The sequence below is a fragment of the Kogia breviceps genome, chromosome 10, assembly GCF_026419965.1.
Source record: "Kogia breviceps isolate mKogBre1 chromosome 10, mKogBre1 haplotype 1, whole genome shotgun sequence".
NCBI lineage: Eukaryota > Metazoa > Chordata > Mammalia > Artiodactyla > Physeteridae > Kogia > Kogia breviceps.
In genome coordinates this window covers 27797272-27816081 of record NC_081319.1, presented here as the reverse complement: position 1 = coordinate 27816081, position 18810 = coordinate 27797272, and the positions used below count along the sequence as shown (strand labels likewise).

Genomic DNA, 18810 nt, shown 5'->3' with positions numbered 1-18810 from the left:
AGATCCTGGAACCATACCAGAGAGGGCCAACCTTACCCAAATGACCCACGTGCCACATCTGGGGGTTGGAACAAGGTTGGCATTTAAACAGTGGAGCTCATCCAATGGCCTCCCTGAACCAGAACAAGTAAGAGAGGCAGGTGCCAAGGAAGAATCAGAAATTCAAAGCTAGTAAGGTGAATGTCGGGAGACATTTAAAGGAGAACGGTCCTTTTAAATATAGTGGGTCCCTAAGTGATACCTAATTCTAAAAGAAAAATTATTTTAAGGACCAAATTGAAACAAAGGAGGCAGGCATCTTGGCCTGTTGAGTCACAGTCATCTAGAATCAAGAATTTAAATAAAGGCCTGGCTAAATCCATCAGTGTGGGTCACTAGTTGATCTTTTTTATTTTTTTACATTTAATCACTTTTTGTGTGTGTGCAGTAGGTTCTTATTAGTCATCTGTTTTATACACATCAGTGTATACACGTCAATCCCAGTCGCCTAATTCATCACACCGCCACCACCACTCACTGCCGCTTTCCCCCTGTGGTGTCCATACATTTGTTCTCTACATCTGTGTCTCAATTGCTGCCCTGCAAACTGGTTTATCTGTAACATTTTTCTAGGTTCCACATATATGTGTTAACATACAATATTTGTTTTTCTCTTTCTTACTCACTTCACTCTGTATGACAGTCTCTAGATCCATCCATGTCTCAACAAATGACCCAGTTTCGTTCCTTTTTATGGTTGAGTAATATTCCATTGTGCATATGTACCACATCTGCTTCATCCATTCATCTGTCGATGGGCATTTAGGTTGCTTCCATGGCCTGGCTATTGTAAATAGTGCTGTAGTGAACATTGGGGTGCATGTGTCTTTTTGAATTATGGTTATGCCCAGTAGTGGGATTGCTAGATCATATGATAATTCTATTTTTAGTTTTTTAAGGAACCTCCATACTGTTCTCCATAGTGGCTGTATGAATTTACATTCCCACCAACAGTGCAAGAGGGTTCCCTTTTCTCCACACCCTCTCCAGCATTTGTTGTTTGTAGATTTTCTGATGATGCCCATTCCAGCTGGTGTGAAGTGATACCTCATTGTAGTTTTCATTTGCACTTCTCTAATAATTAGTGATGTTGAGCAGCTTTTCATGTGCTTCTTGGCCATCTGTATATCTTCTTTGGAGAAATGTCTATTTAGGTCTTCTGCTCATTTTTGGATTGGGTTGAGCTGTTTATATATTTTGGACATTAATCCTTTGTCCGTTGATTCGTTTGCAAATATTTTCTCCCATTCTGAGAGTAGTCTTTTCGTCTTGTTTATGGTTTCCTTTGCTGGCAAAAGCTTTTAAGTTTCATTAGGTCCCATTTGTTTATTTTTGCTTTTATTTCCATTACTCTAAGAGGTGGATCAAAAAAGATCTTGCTGTGATTTATGTCAAAGAGTGTTCTTCATATGTTTTCCTCTAAGAGTTTTATAGTGTCCAGTCTTACATTTAGGTCTTTAATCCATCTTGAGTTTATTTTTGTGTGTGGTGTTAGGGAGTGTTCTAATTTCATTCTTTTCCATGAGGCTGTCCAGTTTTCCCAGCACCACTTATTGAAGAGACTGTCTTTTCTCCATTGTATATCCTTGCCTCGTTTGTCATAGATTAGTTGACCATAGGTGTGTGGGTTTCTCTCTGGGCTTTCTATCCTGTTCCATTGGTCTATATTTCTGTTTTTGTGCCAGTACCATATTGTCTTGATTACTGTAGCTTTCTAGTATAGTCTGAAGTCAGGGAGTCTGATTCCTCCAGCTCCGTTTTTTTCCCTCAAGACTGCTTTGGCTCTTCAGGGTCTTTTGTGTCTCCATACAGATTTTAAGATTTTTTTGTTCTAGTTCCGTAAAAAATGCCATTGGTAATTTGATAAGGATTGCATTGAATCTGTAGATTGCTTTGGGTAGTAGAGTCATTTTCACAGTGTTGATTCTTCCAATCCAAGAACATGGTATATCTCTCCATCTGTTGGTATCTTTAATTTCTTTCATCATGTCTTATAGTTTTCTGCATACAGGTCTTTTGTCTCCCTAGGTAGGTTTATACCTAGGTATTTTATTCTTTTTGTTGCAGTGGTAAATGGGAGTGTTTCCTTAATTTCTCTTTCAGATTTTTCATCATTAGTGTATAGGAATGCAAGAGATTTCTGTGCATTAATTTTGTATCCTGCTACTTTACGAAATTCATTGATTAGCTCTAGTAGTTTTCTGGTGGCATTTTTAGGATTCTTTTTGTATAGTATCATGTCATCTGCAAACAGTGACAGTTCTACTTCTTCTTTTCCAATTTGTATTCCTATTATTTCTTTTTCTTCTCTGATTGCCATGGCTAGGACATGCAAAACTATGTTGAATAATAGTGGTGAGAGTGGACATCCTTGTCTTGTTCCTGATCTTAGAGGAAATGCTTTCAGTTTTTCACCATTGAGAATGATGTTTGCTGTGGGTTTGTCGTATATGGCCTTTATTATGTTGAGGTAGGTTCCTTCTATGCCCACTTTCTGGAGAGTTTTTATCATCAATGGGTGTTGAATTTTGTCAAAAGCTTTTTCTGCCTCTATTGAGATGATCATATGGTTTTTCTTCTACAATTTGTTAATATGGTGTATCACATTGATTGATTTGCATATATTGAAGAATCCTTGCATCCCTGAGATGAATCCCACTTGTTCATGGTGTATGATCCTTTTAATGTGTTGTTGGATTCTGTTTGCTAGTATTTCGTTGAGGATTTCTGCATCCATATTCTTCAGTGATATTGGTCTCTAATTTTCTTTTTTTGTTGTATCTTTGTCTGGTTTTGGTATCAGGGTGATGGTGGCCCCATAGAATGAGTTTGGGAGTGTTCCTTGCTCTGCAATTTTTTGGAAGAGTTTGAGAAGGATGGATGTTAGCTCTTCTCTAAATGTTTGATAGAATTCACCTGTGAAGCCATTTGGTCCTGGACTTTTGTTTGTTGGAAGATTTTTAATCACATTTTCAATTTCATTACTTGTGATTGGTCTGTTCATATTTCTTCCTGTTTCAGTCTTGGAAGGTTATACCTTTCTAAGAATTTGTCCATTTCTTCCAGGTTGTCCAATTTATATTGCATAGAGTTGCTTGTAGTAATCTCTTAGGATGCTTTGTATTTCTGAGGTGTCTGTTATAACTTCTCCTTTTTCATTTCTAATTTTATTGATTTGAGTCCTCTCCCTTTTTTTCCTTGATGAGTCTGGCTAATGGTTTATGAAGTTTGTTTATCTTCTCAAAGAACCTGCTTTTAGTTTTATTGATCTTTGCTATTGTTTTCTTTGTTTCTATTTCATTTATTTCTGCTCTGATCTTGATGATTTCTTTCCTTCTACTAACTTTGGGTTTTGTTTGTTCTTCTTTCTCTAGTTCCTTTAGGTATAAGGTTAGATTGTTTATTTGAGATTTTTCTTGTTTCTTGAGGTAGGCTTGTATTGCTATAAACTTCCCTCTTAGAACTGCTTTTGCTGCATCCCATAGGTTTTGGATCATCATGTTTTATTGTCATTTGTCTCTAGGTATTTTTTGATTTCCTCTTTGAGTTCTTCAGTGATCTATTGGTTATTGAGTAACGTATTGTTTAGCCTCCATGTGTTTGTGTTTTTAATGTTTTTTCCCCTGTAATTCATTTCTAATCTCAGCATTGTGGTCAGGAAAGATGCTTGATATGATTTCAGTTTTCTTAAATTTACTGAGGCTTGATTTGTGACCCAAGATGTGGTCTGTCCTGGAGAATGTTCCATGCACACTTGAGAAGAAAGTGTAATCTGCTGTTTTTGGATGGAATGTCCTATAAATATCAGTTAAATCTATCTGGTCTATTGTGTCATTTAAAGCTTCTCTTTCCTTATTTATTTTCATTTTGGATGATCTGTCCATCGGTGTAAGTGAGGTGTTAAAGTCCCCCAATATTATTGTGTTACTGTCGATTTCCTCTTTTATAGCTGTTAGCAGTTGTCTTATGTATTGAGGTGCTCCCATGTTGGGTGCATATATAATTGTTATGTCTTCTTGGATTGATCCCTTGATCATTATGTAGTGTCCTTCCTTCTCTCTTGTAACATTCTTTATTTTAAAGTCTATTTTATATGATATGAGTATTGCTATTCCAGCTTTCTTTTGATTTCCATTTGCATGGAATATCTTCTTCCATCTCCTCACTTTCAGTCTGTATGTGTCCCTAGGTGTGAAGTGGGTCTCTCGTAGACAGCATATATATGGGTCGTGGTTTTGTATCCATTCAGCAAGCCTGTGTCTTTTGTTTGGAGCATTTAATCCATTCACCTTTAAGGTAATTATCGATATGTATGTTCCTATGGCCATTTTCTTAATTGTTTTGGTTTTGCTTTTGTAGGTCCTTTCCTTCTCTTGTGTTTCCTGCCTAGAGAAGTTCCTTTAGCATTTGTTGTAGAGCTGGTTTGGTGCTGCTGATTCTCTTAGCTTTTGCTTGTCTGTAAAGCTCTTGATTTCTCCATCGGATCTGAATGAGATCCTTGCTGGGTAGAGTAATCTTGGTTGTAGGTTTTTCCCTTTCATCACTTTAAGTATATCATGCCACTCCTTTCTGGCTTGTAGAGTTTCTGCTGAGAAATCAGCGGTTAACTTTATGGGAGTTCCCTTGCATGTTATTTGTCATTTTTCCCTTGCTGTTTTTAATAATTTTTCTTTGTCTTTAATTTTTGCCGATTTGATTACTATGTGTCTCAGCATGTTTCTCCTTGGGTTTATCCTGTATAGGACTCGCTGTGCTTCCTGGACTTGGGTGGCTATTTCCTTTCCCATGTTAGGGAAGTTTTCGACTGCAAACTCTTCAAATATTTTTCTGGGGTCCTTTCTCTCTCTCTTCTCCTTCTGGGACCCCTATAATGTGAATGTTGTTGCGTTTAATGTTGTCGCAGAGGTCTCTTAGGCTGTCTTCATTTCTTTTCATTCTTTTTTCTTTATTCTGTTCTGCAGCAGTGAATTCCACCATTCTGTCTTCCAGGTCACTTATCCGTTCTTCTGCCTCAGTTATTCTGCTATTGATTCCTTGTAGTGTAGTTTTGATTTCAGTTATTGTATTGTTCATCTCTGTTTGTTAGTTCTTTAATTCTAGTTGATCTCTTGATATGGCCATTGGGATCACTTAAAAAGGTAGCTCACGGGATCTTAGATCTTGGATGGTGTTTAGAAAAGTCTCACAGTGCTGAGCACAGCTATAGGACTCTACATGACCCAGGTGTTTCTTCATGGTAAACGAGGCAATAACATCATCTCAGCCATGGGAAGTAGGAGACTTGTCCAGCTTCAGTATAAGTGCACTGGGCATTTGTACACCTGCACCCTGGTTTCTGGTATAGACCCTCAGTTGGAGCCTATGACTAGAGCAAGGCTGCAGGAGAAGTTAAGAGGTACAATGTAGAAAGGATGCTGTGCTCAGTTAAAGGGGGATAGGTCCCCTGTGCCCTTTTGGCAGGAAATCACAGCATGTTAAAGTTGGAAAGGAGGGAAGGGCTTTGAGGCACATGGAATCCAGCCTTCCACCCAGTGTCTGAGAGGCAGCTGTTCTCAAGCAGGGTTTCGATGATGCACACTCTGGGCTTTGCCACCTCCCTGAGTGCCAAGCTGAACGATGCTTTCCCCTCCACAGGACAGAGGCACTTCCCCTGGCCTTTAGCTCTCAGCGGAAGAGGGATATCGCATAGTAGATGACTCCAGGGAAGTAGCTCAGGAATAACATAATGGGGAAAGTCAAACCTGCGTGCTTGGAGGACTGTGGCTGCAGCTGTTGTATTTTGAGCTCGTGGCTCCATGATATGCACAGTGTAAGAAAGTTTTCCAGTTTGCTGTCTTCCAGGGTAGTTGCCACAGAGCTTCTAATGCTCAGTTGTTGGCTGATAAACGGAATTGCACACCAAGGCTTGTTCGTGGGAGTGGAGGGGATACTGTGGGGTGGTGTAGAAAAGAACTCCACAGGTGTATTAGGGAAACTTAGTTCTCCCTCCTGAGTAGGTTCTCCACCTCTTGTGTGTTTCTCCTTGACTTTTACGCAGAATCCTTCACTTCTGTCACCAGATATGGGGGCAGGGGTTTCTGCACATCAAGCAATTCTCTGCAACACCAGCTGGGTGTCCTACAGTGTAACTCTGTTCCTACGCTGGCCTTTGTCCCACAAGACTGCTTCCACCCCACTTCAGATGTCAGTCGCAAGTAGGATATCCCCAAATTACCCGTAACTTCTGTCCGATTTGGTTACAAACTGGAGGTACCCATGATTTCCTCCTCTGGTTTGATTAATTTGCTGGAGTGGCTCACAGAACCCAGGGAAGCACTTACTTACATTTACCAGTTTATTAAAGGATATGACACAGGGTGCAGATGAACAGCCGGATGAAGGGAAACATGGGGCGAGGTCTGAGCAGGTCCTGAGCACAGCAGCTTCTGTCGCCATTGAGTTGGGTGTGTTCACTCTCCCAGTGTATGGATGTGTTTTCTTCTTTGTTTAAAGGAAACAAAAACTCTAACTTGAAAAAGATATATCCACCCGCATGTTCATTGCATTATTTACAAATACCCAAGATAAGGAAACAAACTAAGTGTCCATTGATAGATGAATGGATAAAGAAAATGTGGTATCTATATAATGGAATATTATTAAGCCATAGAAAAGAATGAAATCTTGCCATTTGCAACAACATCGGTGGACTTTGAGGGCATCGTTCTAAGTGAACTAAGTCAGACACAGGAAGATAAATACCGTATGATCTCACTCTTATGTGAAAACAAAAACCGAGCTCATAGATACAGGCAACTGACGGGTGGGGGTGTGTGGGAGAAAGGAGTGAACTGTTTTTTCGATTGCTTTTTAGTTTAAATAAACTGAATGATTGTTTTAAAAGAAATTTTAAAAAAGAATAGGAGATGCTCCTAGTATCACTTCAGAAGTTACAAGGGTTTTAGAAGCCCTATGCTGGGAACCTGGGGCAGAGACCAATATATATATTTTCTGTTATCTCATAACAGGTTAGAGCTTGCATTATTTAAGACACCTTAGATTTAAAACTTGAAAGCAGTTGCCCTAGTGCTTGGGGGAACTTGGGGTCTCCCACATCATGAGAAAGTGGTCCTCCAGCAATGTCTGGCCAGAGCTGCCCAGGAATGAACCCAGCTCCACACACTTCACTTCCCTTGAGACCTGGTCTCAACCGTCCTCCTCCTCATTCTCTGCTTGCCAAGCCATGCTAGTTTTCTTTCCAGTTTTCCCGCCTGAGGGCCTTTGCACGAGCTGTTTTTCTGTCTGCCATATCTAAGCCTCCTTCCTTCCTGCTCATTTTCTTTTTTTATAAATTTATTTTATTTATTTTTATTTGTGGCTGCATTGTATCTTCGTTGCTGCACGCAGCCTTTCTCTAGTTGCGGCAAGTGGAGGCTACTCTGTTGCGGTGCGTGGGCTTCTCATTGTGGTGCCTTCTCTTGTTGTGGAGCACAGGCTCTAGGCGCGTGGGCTTCAGTAGCTGTGATGTGTGGGCTCAGTAGTTGTGATGTGTGGGCTCAGTAGTTGTGGTGCATGGGCTCAGTAGTTGCAATGCGTGAGCTCAGTAGTTGTGGTGCATGGGCTCAGTAGTTGCGGTGCACGGGCTCCGTAGTTGTGGCTCACGGGCTCTAGAGCGCAGGCTCAGTAGTTGTGGCGCACAGGCTTAGTTGCTCCGCGGCATGTGGGATTCTTAACCACTGCGCCACCGGGGAAGTCCCTTCCTGCTCATTTTATAAACACCTAATCAGTTCAAACACCACTGTGCTCAGTAAGCCTTTCCTAACCAATCCTTCGAATCTAGGTCAGGGTCTTTATTAAACCTTTTTACAGAATTCCTATAATAGTTTCCTTAAAAGCATGTAATCACGTAATCCTTACTGCCGGGAGTATCTCACCTTTTTGGTGCCATGGGCTCTTTCAGCCATCTGGTGAATCCCATGGGGGAGTGCTGCACCCTGCACCACACAGCTATTTCCAGCCTCCCTATGATGGCTTGAGGGACCACAAGCTTACTCTGTATTTCTGATGGGGGAGAATGGTTACTTGGGCTGCACCCAGTTTTCGAGGGCCTCGAAGGAGTCGGAGGCTGCTCTGGAAATTGTCAAGAGACCCACACTCTCATCTGTCATTGCGAACAAAGAAAACCAGGAAGGCAGAGATGAATGGGAGGGCAGCTTTTTGTGCCACGTATTGTTAACCAGGGAGGAAGCACAGACCTGAGCTGCAGTAGTGATGCGCTGTGTCTGCGTGGGACAGTTTTCACCTTTTAAGCACTTTTGAGTTACCCTCCTGACTTCTTAGTTGCCGTCTTGCAGATAGGAAAATAGATGTGGGAGGTGTTTGTGGCTGGAACGTATGTGCTGCTGCGCCCCCGTCCCCTCTGGTATGGACTGTACTACAGGCTGCATTCCAGTTCCCAGCCCTCCTCCCTCCTCGGCCCAGCCCAGTGACTTGGTCTCTCTGGACCCAGTGTCTTTCTTCATCTTTAGGGGAGAGGGTGCCCTTGTGGACCGTCTGAGAGGAAGACATGGAGCCTGGCCCGTGGCGTGCGCTTGGCAACTCCAAGTAGAGAGAGTTTGGGTGTTGTGAATCCCCAAAATGCCAGAGCTGGGCTCCGGCTTTGATTCGGTTCCGGCACCTTCGCCCATGTAGTTTCTCTTTCATGAGCTCTTGGGCATGGAGGGGGGAAGATGACACCCCAGAGCACCAAGATGCCAGGTTTGAAGTCCTATGCGATTGGCTTTGGGGGATTTTGTGTTTACCTAGACCTTTTGGATACAGCCCTTCAAATAGAGAAATCCTTCCCTGAGGCCGTTCCTTTGGAAATTTCCCCTAAAGGCGATAAAGAAATGACAGGCATTTGAGCTGTCTGAGGCTAGGCTGGCGGCTTGGTTCAGCTGAGTTTCCCTTCTGCTGAAGAGGAAACGGTGCTCTTCCTCTCCTTCCCTGCCAGGCAGGCGGGTCCCTGGTGGGCGGCATCTGTCTCCCCTGTGGTCCTCCGCCAGGCTGGAGTATGATGTCACCCGCCCCACCCCGCAGGAGGCAGCAGTTTCTTGTCTGTTGACAAGCTCCGTAAGAGGCGGATGGCACCGAATCGCTGTGTTTGAGCAGTGCTGTGCATCTGATGCCTGATCAACAACTGGCCCGTTGCCTTACCTGTGAAACTTGGAGGGGTCCAGTGGTGGGAGGAGGCCCCAGGGAGGACTTCAAATCCAAATCGTTTAAGGCACTTGGAAGTTACACTAACTTTCACAGAGGAAGGGTCCCGTTAGTTTATCTCAAACGCCCCAAAGGAAGAGGATTGGGGGTAGGGGAATCTCTCATTTACTTGTGGAACCACTGAGAAAATATCCTTGACGTTGATGGAGAATCAGAGGGCCATGGGTGCTCTGCTAGAAGCTTCTTCATTATTTCACGAAGGCTGGGATCCTAATTACAGGTGGTTCAGAATGAAGGCAGGGGTTCTCAGGCTGGTAGAGCATCATCCGAGATGCCTGTGCAATGCAATCAGACACCAGTGAGAAGGCAATCAGGCCCCCAGAAGGGGAGGCTGACATCAGGAGCACCTCACAGGGGACGTTTGTTTAGAGAGCCGGGTGTGGTGCCTCCCTCATGGTGAAAAGGCTATGATTTTGTGCAGAAGGCTGTCTCAAAACGATTGGCCAACTCCCTGTGTTAGGTGCATTTGCAGTGGCCATTTGTCAGGGGTGTTGGGCACCTGTTCTCCGCCTAAGGCCAGGCTCCCGGGGCCTGTTTTAGATCAGCGGGAAATTCACCTGGCCTTGGGGGCCAGGCAGCTGTGGGGGAAGGCAGTGTGGAGGGGCGGGGACTGTGGCAGTTAGGAGCACACACACCTGTCTGAAGGGGGCCTGCGCTGCCGCCCAGGAAACCACGGCTGTGTGTGGTTGCAGGCCCAGTTTAAAAAGCCAGTTTTAGATGGTTTCCAACACTGGGTGGGCCTGGCAGCTTGTCCCCTGCGTGTGCCACTGGGCATCAGGCCCTCAGATTCTGGTTGACCCACAGCGTTCTCTGTGATCCTTACCCCAGCTCTGTGAGGAGACGATATTATTGCCTGGTACTAGCCACCCATTTTACAGATGGGAACACAAGGGTCCATAGGAGTCTGGCTCCAAAGCCCACCCTTTATTATACGAGCTCTTCTAAACTGTCCCTTCTGTGATGTACCACAGTGCTGCTTTTGTCTGTGATACTTGGAATTTGGGGGTAGGTTTTGTTGGAAAGAAGGGTGTGCATCCCCGAAAAGGCGGGCAGAGCTTGGAAGCACAAGGCACGAGTTCTTTGGAGGGTGTCTGGTCATCTCATCTCCCCCAGGGGCGTGATGAGCCCATTGAGGGAGGGGGCCGAGGGGCCCGGGGAGCACAGAGGAGGCCTCGGCGGGGAAGCCGGAGCTTCAGGGAGACTGCGTGTGGGCTGGCCAGAGAGGAGTCGGTGAGGAGTGGGGGGAGGGCGGTGAGGTCAGAGACGTGGAAGGGGTAATGTCACATGGGACCTGTGGGCCAGGGCGAGACCAAGGGGTCGATTCCGTCCCCTCAGCGCGCCGTTCGTTCAGCCCAAATTTGCAGGGAGCCCACTGAGTGCTAGGCTCTGATTTAGTACCGAGGACAGAGTAGCAAACAAGACAGAAAGCGTGCAGCCTCGTGGAGCTTACATTCTAGCAGGGGAGTGTGATTGCTCATTACAGACAGTCCATGAGGCCAACAGTACCGTAGTACTGTTGTACTAGTAGTACTACTAGTACTACTACTAGTACTACTAGTACCGTAGTCAACGCCCCGCAGTACTGAGCGCAGGAAGATCTCAGCTCCGCAGGGGAGGGAGCGCCTCTCAGGCTGTGGGAGGGGCAGAATACGGCACAGACGACACAAATGAAGTCGGTAAACGTGTTTCAAACAGAGGTCTGGCCTCCCTTTAGCGTCTACGTCTGGAATCACCAAACCACTGATCCGCACAGGCCGAAACTCTCCCATCAGCACCTTCTGCACAGCCAGGAGCTGAGAGTGGTGTTTCTATGTTAAAAAGTTGAAAAAAAAATGAAAAGAAGAAAGTTTAATGCCACATGGAAATGGTATGAAATGGCGGTGCAGGGTCCATATCCAGTCTCATTGCAGCAGAGCCCCGCCCCTCACGTCCGGATGACCTCAGCTGCTTCTGTGCTTCTTAGGCACAGCTGTGTGCGTAGTTGTGACAGAGACCATATGGCCGGCAAAGCCAAGCCCACTTACTGCCCTGCCCTTTCCAGAACGAGTGTGCCAACCCCCGTTCCGAGTCCTCCTTGTAATCCGCAAAGGCTTCCTCCAAACCTGGCCGCTCAGGGAGGTGCAGAACAGAAGGGAATTTTCCCTTCCACCTGCCCTGCCCTGCCCTGCCCTTAGGCCGAGCTGGGCGAACCTCAGACTACAAGCCTCCGGCCCAGTGCTCCCACGTGTAGCCTCAGACAAGTGTGGATCTTTGGAGGCCGCTCAGTTAGGGAATTCCCCACCCCCGCCCCGGCAGGCGGTCCAGTGGTGAAGACTGTACCCCCCCCTGCAGGGGGCGCGGTTCGATCCCCGGTCAGGGAACTAAGATCCTACATGCTGCACAGCGTGGCCCCCCAAAAAAGGTGGTCCTGTTAGAGTGAGGCCAGGCCGTCCTCCTTTGTGAGCCTAAAGCAATATTTTCTAGTCCATTGAGACAGTGGGGTTCTGTACTTTCATTCAGAACAGTGTTACCAGGCTCTTCTTGACAAGGCAATATATCCGTGACTTAGTAAAATACAGCAAGAACAACAAATTCACTCACAGGGCCATAATGCGTCGTATCCCATTTACATCAGTTGCATGTATGTGTTTTTACACGTGCACGAAGACGTTGGATCCCCAGAAAGTTAACAGTGGTTGTCTCTGGATACTGGGATTTCGGGTGATTTTTTTTAAACTTTCTGACTTTTTTGGATGACTTGGATTCTTTTTTAAAACATTAACATGAATCATCTTAATGAGCAAAGAAAAAGCCAGCTATTTTTATTTCAAAGAATAAATAAGAAGAATGGTTGCATCCGCATGTGGGTGATAGGATTATTTGTGTGGTTATGATGTAACTGTTAAGAGATACGTGCGTACGGGCTCACCCCTAATTGGAGCAGGGGAGTGATGGCTTCAGAATGAAGGAGATAAGTAAAAACGTAGGGGGAGGCGAGAAAAGCTGTAGAAGGCAGAAAATCTGACATGTCATCATTGGAAGGACACGAGCTTCCGAGTATATAAATCTCCTTGGTTCATTATTGGTACTTGGAAAGACGGGAGTGTAGATCTTTGCCTGATTCCTCCCCCTTCCCAGACCCGCCCTCTTGAGAAACTAAACCACTTAGACGTTAAGGGTATTTTTAAATGGTATGTGAGCGCCACCTAGTGTCAGCACTCTGTCATTTCACCCCGTCTCTGTGGGAGCCTTAACATCACATTCTTTCTTTGATGTCCCTGCTCTGGTGGCATTTGCGCAGCAGGCCGCGAAATGCCTCCCGGGGTTCTGCAGGGCAGTAGGGATGCCTCATTAATTTATCCCTTCCTTCTTGTCTCAGTTGCACAAAGCAAATCTGTCCGACTGAAGCAGGGTTTGGCAGTCGAAGAGCAAAAACGATGCCTCCCTGTCAAAACCAATCTCCGCTTTTCTCCGTCAGCCAGCTCCTTAGAGCTGGGTCCCTGCTTCTCTGGCAGGAAAGCCATCCTCCCCAGGGCTGCCTTGGGCTTAGGGCTCTTGAGGAGCAAATAGGGGACTCTGGCCCGTGGTGGGCAGCTTGGCTTGTAGATGGGCTCCTGGGAGAAGCCAGAACCAAGCCCCACGTCCCCTGGCCCGTCCCCTCCAGGGCTGCTCCCCTCCTGCCCCTCAAACCCCAGCGTCGTCCTCACTGCATCCCTCGCCCTCATGCCTCTCCTTGTCCAGCGCATCGCCAGGCTTTGCCTCTATCTGCTCTAGAACCTGCTGTTCTCCTGTTCTCTCCTAGATGCACAAGCACCCAGCCGTCTGCAGCACCTCCTGACAGGCCTTTCTGCTCCTCTCTTAGCCCCTCTGGGTTCTTCTTTGCTCAGCCGAAGCTCCAGGGAGCTTTGTAAAGTGCACGCCTGCCTGCGTCGTTCTCTGGTTCACATCCTTCCGGTGGCTTCGGAGTGCTGTAGGGTAAAGGCCCGAATTTTCATCTGGGCCTGCGGGGCTTCCCGCTCCACTGGCCTCCCTTGATCCAGCCCCACTGCCTTCCTTTGGGCCCCTCAGGCCTTCTCCCTGCTGAGGTCCCTTGGGCGGCCTCCCCTCTTCCCCTGACCCCCACGTAGTGAATCTCCACGCAGTTCTCAGTTGGATGCACCTGCCTCTAAAGAGTCTTCCCTGGACCCTGTAGCATGAATCAAGTCTCCCTAGAAAGTGCTTGGAAAATACCGCGTTCCTCTCCTCCCCTCCACCCACCCCATCGTGGTGTGTGATAGTAGCTGCACACGTGTCATTCTCTGATGGATTCCCATCTCCCCCTTTACACCTGTAGTTCTCAGGGGTGTTTGGCCCCCCAGGGACATTTGGCGATACCTGTGGGGACATTTTTGGTTGTTTTAACTTGGGGGGAGTGCTACCGGTATCTAGTGGGTAGAGGCCCAGGATTTTGCTCAACATCCTACAGTGCACATGACAGGGCCCGAGAGCAAAGAATCTTGTGGCCCAAGAGGCCATTGTTGCTGAGGTTGAGAAACCCTGCTTCAGAATGGAAGCCCTGTCCGGGCAGGAAGCAAGGCCACTGGGAGAGAGTACATTTGGAGGGCCAAAATGTCGCTTGGCTGACTTGATACTCTCAGCCCTTAAATGGGTTTGATAGTAGATAGATATAGAGCCACCACGTTCCTTCAAACCTGCCGGCCACAAGGAATAAACAGGGGAATTAGCCTGACTTTTCCTTTGGCCTGCATCGGGATGGTTACACAGAGTCCTGCTGGTCCAGAGAAAGTCGTCCTGGTTTTTTGTGCCTTTGCTTTAAAATTATTTAACGTCTCATTTTGCATTGTATTTGTTTACGCTCTGATCTGTTTACAATAAAATGTCATCTACAATTTTAGTTAGTTGGGACATTCCACATGTCAGGTGGCCTGGCTTCTAAGAAAATTCATTGTGGAAGAAGAGGCCAGAGGAGAATGCTAGATTGAAAGAGGTTAAAGCCTTGTAACAATGTGACACGTCATGGGGGCGGGGAAAGGGTTATATAAAGAATCTTTTGGAGCCGGTTGGGGAAGTTTGAATGGGGATGATGTAAATGTCAGATAATATCAAGTTAGTGTCTATTTTCTTAGGTATGACAGTAGTCAGCTTGGGCTGCTGTAACAAATAGCATAGACTGGGTGTCTTACAAACAACAGAAATGTGTTTCTCACCGTTCTGGAGGCTGGGAGGTCTAAGATCAAGGTGCTGGTAGACTCACTGTCTGCTGAGGACTTGCTCCCTGGTTCACAGATAGCCAGCCCTCTTCTCACTATGTCCTCACGTGGCAGAAGGGGTGAGGGAGCTCTCTGGGGCCTCTTATGAGGACATGAATCCCACTCAGGAGGGCTCCACCGCCGTGATCTAATTGTCTCCCCAAGCTCGACCCCCTTACACCATCCCATTGGGCATTAGGTTTCAACACATGAATTTGGGGGCACACAGACGCTCAGACATGGCCATCATAGAGGAGAATGTCCTCATCGTTAGTAGATACAGACCCGAGTTTAAGGAGTGAAGTTCAGAATGTCTGCAACTTGCTTTCAGTGACACAGCAGGAAAGTGTGTGTGTGTGTGTGTGTGTGTGTGTGTGTGTGTGTGTGGAGAACAGGTGTGGCAAAATGTTAGCAGCCCGTGGGTCCAAGCGATGGTGGCGTGGGTGTTTCCCGTCCTACTGTGTCAACCTTTCGAGGTTGCAGTCTTGAGGAACATGGGGCGTGTATGTATGTAGTGCCAGGAGGCCCTGAGCTTGGCCGTGTGTCTTCAGTTTGCAGCTCTCCGCCCATCCACATGAAGGTGCAGCCCCTGAACCAGACAGCCCTGCAGGTGTCCTGGAATCAGCCGGAGACCATCTACCACCCACCCATCATGAACTACATGATCTCCTACAGCTGGACCAAGAACGAGGACGAGAAGGAGAAGACGTTCACGAAGGACAGCGACAAGGACTTGGTAAAACCTCCCTGTTCCGAGTCGGGGTGTCTGTAGCAATGAGAGGGGCCCCTGCGCATCTCTTTGGCGTGCTTTTACCTGTGGCTTCCCAGCCCTACACTGCCTGCCGAGGGCGGGTGCCACCGGGGCGAACGGGGGGCCGGAGCCTGCCCGGGCTCCATTCCGCCTTTATACTTGATGGCTACACCACCAGGAAAAGAGTTAATTTCTTCGTAACTGGGCCCTTCAACACTGACTGCTTTTTCTTTCATTATTTAAAAAAAAAAAAAAAATCCGAAAGCCTCCGCGAAGCCCTTGTCATCTGATAGCGTTGCTGTGTTAAGTGAGTTCTACGGTTGTAGAGCAGGGCCTAGCACAGAGAGCACTGTGTCAGTACTGGCTGTTATGATTATTGCAGCTGTCGCCCCCATCCTCCTCCCCACCCCTCTGCTGTCCCCCACACCATGCAGCTTTCGGAAGTCCCCACCAGCCCCTTCCGTCCCATTTCATCTGCCTCGTACATTCCGACCTGCCTAGACCCCAGTGACCACGGAATTTTTAGCCACTGCTCTCAGTCTCTCCGACGCTGTAATACCTGACCTCACTTTGAGCGACACGTGCCCAATACAGCTGCTCCTCTTAAATGTGCATAAACAGTTAGTGGCCAGTCCCCACCGAGGCCCCGATTCAGAACAGACGTTTGCAGAAGCCATCTTCTTCACCTGGAAAAGCAATCACTCCAGCAAGCGCTGGTCTTTACATCTTTGCACAGAAACTCAAAGTGACGCGTTTGGGTTTGAAAGGCTGGCGTTTATTGTTAATCAAAAGAAGTCTTTGGGATAATGAAGCCTATATTTGTATACGCACATGGAAAATGTAATAGCACTGAGTGGGATTCTTAATGACTGTTAGCACTTTTTTTCCTCCCCGTACAGAGTCCCCAGGGCCCATTCAATCAGTTATAGAATAATACTTTTCGTATTCCTTTAGATGAAGATTCTTTTACTTCATTTCCATGTATGTTTTCAGTTTCCCCACTAGACATTGTTATCTGGGTCACATTAGGGAATGATGAGCTTCATGAAATCGGAGAGGGATCTGTTGAAAGGCACCCAAGGTTATGATGTGTTTTAACCTTTCTCTTGTCACGCCTGCAAGTCCGGGAGGGATGTTTCTCTTTCTGAACTAAGGTGGCTTGCAGTAATCAGCAGAAACTATCTAGGCGCTTATTCGGTTTCTTATTCTAAGTGAAAAACAATTAAACATGCAGAGATTAATAGATAACCGGCTTTGAGTGAATGCTAATAAAATCCCTGCATAAGATGGAGCGAAGGTATTGCTCTGAACAGAAGACAGGGTTGGAGGTTTAGAGAACGAGGCATAAGTGAGTTTCAGAGAAAGAGAGAGCTGTAGAGAAAAATGTGCTTTGACAGCAAGTTCTTTTTTTATAAGAATTTCTAGGGGTGGTTATTTCCTTTGGGGACACACAAAATTAATTAATTCCTCAAGAAGTTGAGAGTGCTGACTTAGTGGCAGCAAAGCTATCCTGCAACGTAGGGTTCTTGTGGCCCAGAAACCTAAAAGTCACACTGAACATTTTCCCGGCATTCTCCAGCATCCGTCTCTCTCTCTCTCTCACGCCCTCACTGCCAACCTGTGGGACAGGTGTTACTGCCTCCTTTTTCCAAAAGAGAGAAATGAGGCTGAAAGTGAAATAACTTGACCCCAACCTCCTCCTCTCACCAGGAATCCACTTGCTAGGCAACAGACAGCAGGTGTGGCCACAGTAACATTTTAATGCCTCTTCAGAGGTTTTCAGTAGTACACTGGGGAAAACCCACTCAGTGGTTCAGCTCCCAGAGCTGCTTTCTGGACTTGGCCCACAATGCGATGACAAGACGTTTCATCCATTAGGGAGTCTTTGAAAAATCAGTTGCTTTTGTTGTTTGTTTCTTCAGGAAGCAAGGCCTGCCGGCTTTTGAGGTATTTTCCATTTTCTGATTTTTAAAAGACTCTTGGAATAAAGCTTTGAGGAATGCGGGTCTGGATTTGGCTCGTAATGTTGGACCAGGGGTTGGGAAACTTTTTTCTAGAAAGGGTCAGACAGTTAAGATTTTAGGCTCTAAGGGCTATAGGGCCTCTGTGGGCAGCTACTCAACTGTGCCCTCAAAGGGTGAAAGCTGCCATAGCAACAGGTAAATGAATGGGCGTGGCTGTGTGCCAATAAAACTTTATTTACAAAAAAGCAGACAGCGGGCCGGATTTGGGCTGTGGGCTGTTGCTTGCCACCCGTGTGTTAGACTGGGGGTGTACTTTCCATTTTGTGGTGTGGACTACCTACGAACAAGGCTTGCCTAGCCTTTGTTGTACAGCACTCACAACAACCCTGTCAGGGAAATATTACTCTCTCCATTTAACAGTTGAAGGGAGCAGAGGCCAAAAGACATTGAGCAACTGACTCAGAATTACACAGCTGGTGAGTGGTGTGACACAGGTAGATCTCCTGTCCTCTGACCTCTAGTCAGGTGTTCTTCTAGCATCGTGCCCCATATCATCCAAGGTCAAGGTACAACAATGCCTTTAAACTGCAAAGAAACAGACACACAGAGATATTTTGTTGTGGCTGCGCTAATCTCTGCATGGCCCTGGAAATTCAGTACCCCTGATAGTTCTAGAGGCTGTCTAGGGTAAATCATTATCGTTTATAAGGTAGAGTCATTTTGATAGAAGTCCCAGCCTTGTGAGTATGAAGAGGGCTGAAGGCACGTTCCAAGCCCGAGTCAAGTGTCTGAGCCGAGACGACTTTTTGTTCTGTCACCCTACACATTTCCATGTCGAAAACAGATTCCCAGGTGAGGTTATCTCTGAAAGCTCATTCTTTTCGAGGTGAGCCTTTGGTCAGTGAGGAAACATCATGTTTGTCCTGCTTTGCCTTGGTACCCAGAAACCTACAGGCAACACTTAACATTCTTTTAGGTTTGGCTTTCAAATGTAAAGTGTACTCTGGCCTTCAAAACCTGGTCACTGCCTGTTCTTTCCTCCCCCGCAGAAAGCCACCATTAGCCCTGTGTCACCTGACAGCCTTTACCTGTTCCGGGTCCAGGCCGTGTGTCGCAACGACATGAGGAGTGACTTCAGCCAGACCATGCTCTTCCAAGGTGAGGAGCTGCCCTTCCTGTCTGCCCTGCATCCCCCGGGTCCCTTCTCCCTTGGGCTTTGTCTTTTTTTCCCCGTTCAGGTGCTTGGACACAAGAATAGGAACCTGGCCTAAGCATTCAGTGTGGGGTTTGCAATAACACCTGAAAAGCCTGGGGAATTTAGGCCCATCTTTTTGGTTGGGGGTTTCACAGGCCAGAAGAGAGGAAGAAGAATGAAGTGTTGATTATTTTTTTAATTACTGTTATTTTCCAACTGTGGGGAACCAAGTATTTGTCTAATACTGTGTCAGATCACAGAATCAGCTCCTCGTCGTGTGGAGGAATATCGTCTTTGGATTTCTAACATGATTCGGTTAGCTGATTTAGGGTCTAGTGGAAAGTTTCAGACCAGCACTAGGGCAAGGCTAGAGGAGCATTCACTTTGGTGCAGAAT

At 46.4% G+C, this 18810-nt stretch overlaps 1 protein-coding gene across 7 annotated transcripts in view; it reads left to right on the top strand.

Annotated features, from left to right (window-relative positions):
* The window catches only part of PTPRG (protein tyrosine phosphatase receptor type G), a 741743-nt gene that overhangs the window by 608076 nt on the left and 114857 nt on the right, over window positions 1–18810 (top strand). For all 7 annotated transcript variants that reach the window (XM_059078092.2, XM_059078094.2, XM_059078091.2 and 4 more), the window contains exons 9-10: window positions 15056–15240; window positions 18269–18377. In XM_059078092.2, coding sequence (XP_058934075.1) covers window positions 15056–15240; window positions 18269–18377 — 294 coding nt within the window. The remainder of the gene's footprint in view (window positions 1–15055; window positions 15241–18268; window positions 18378–18810) is intronic.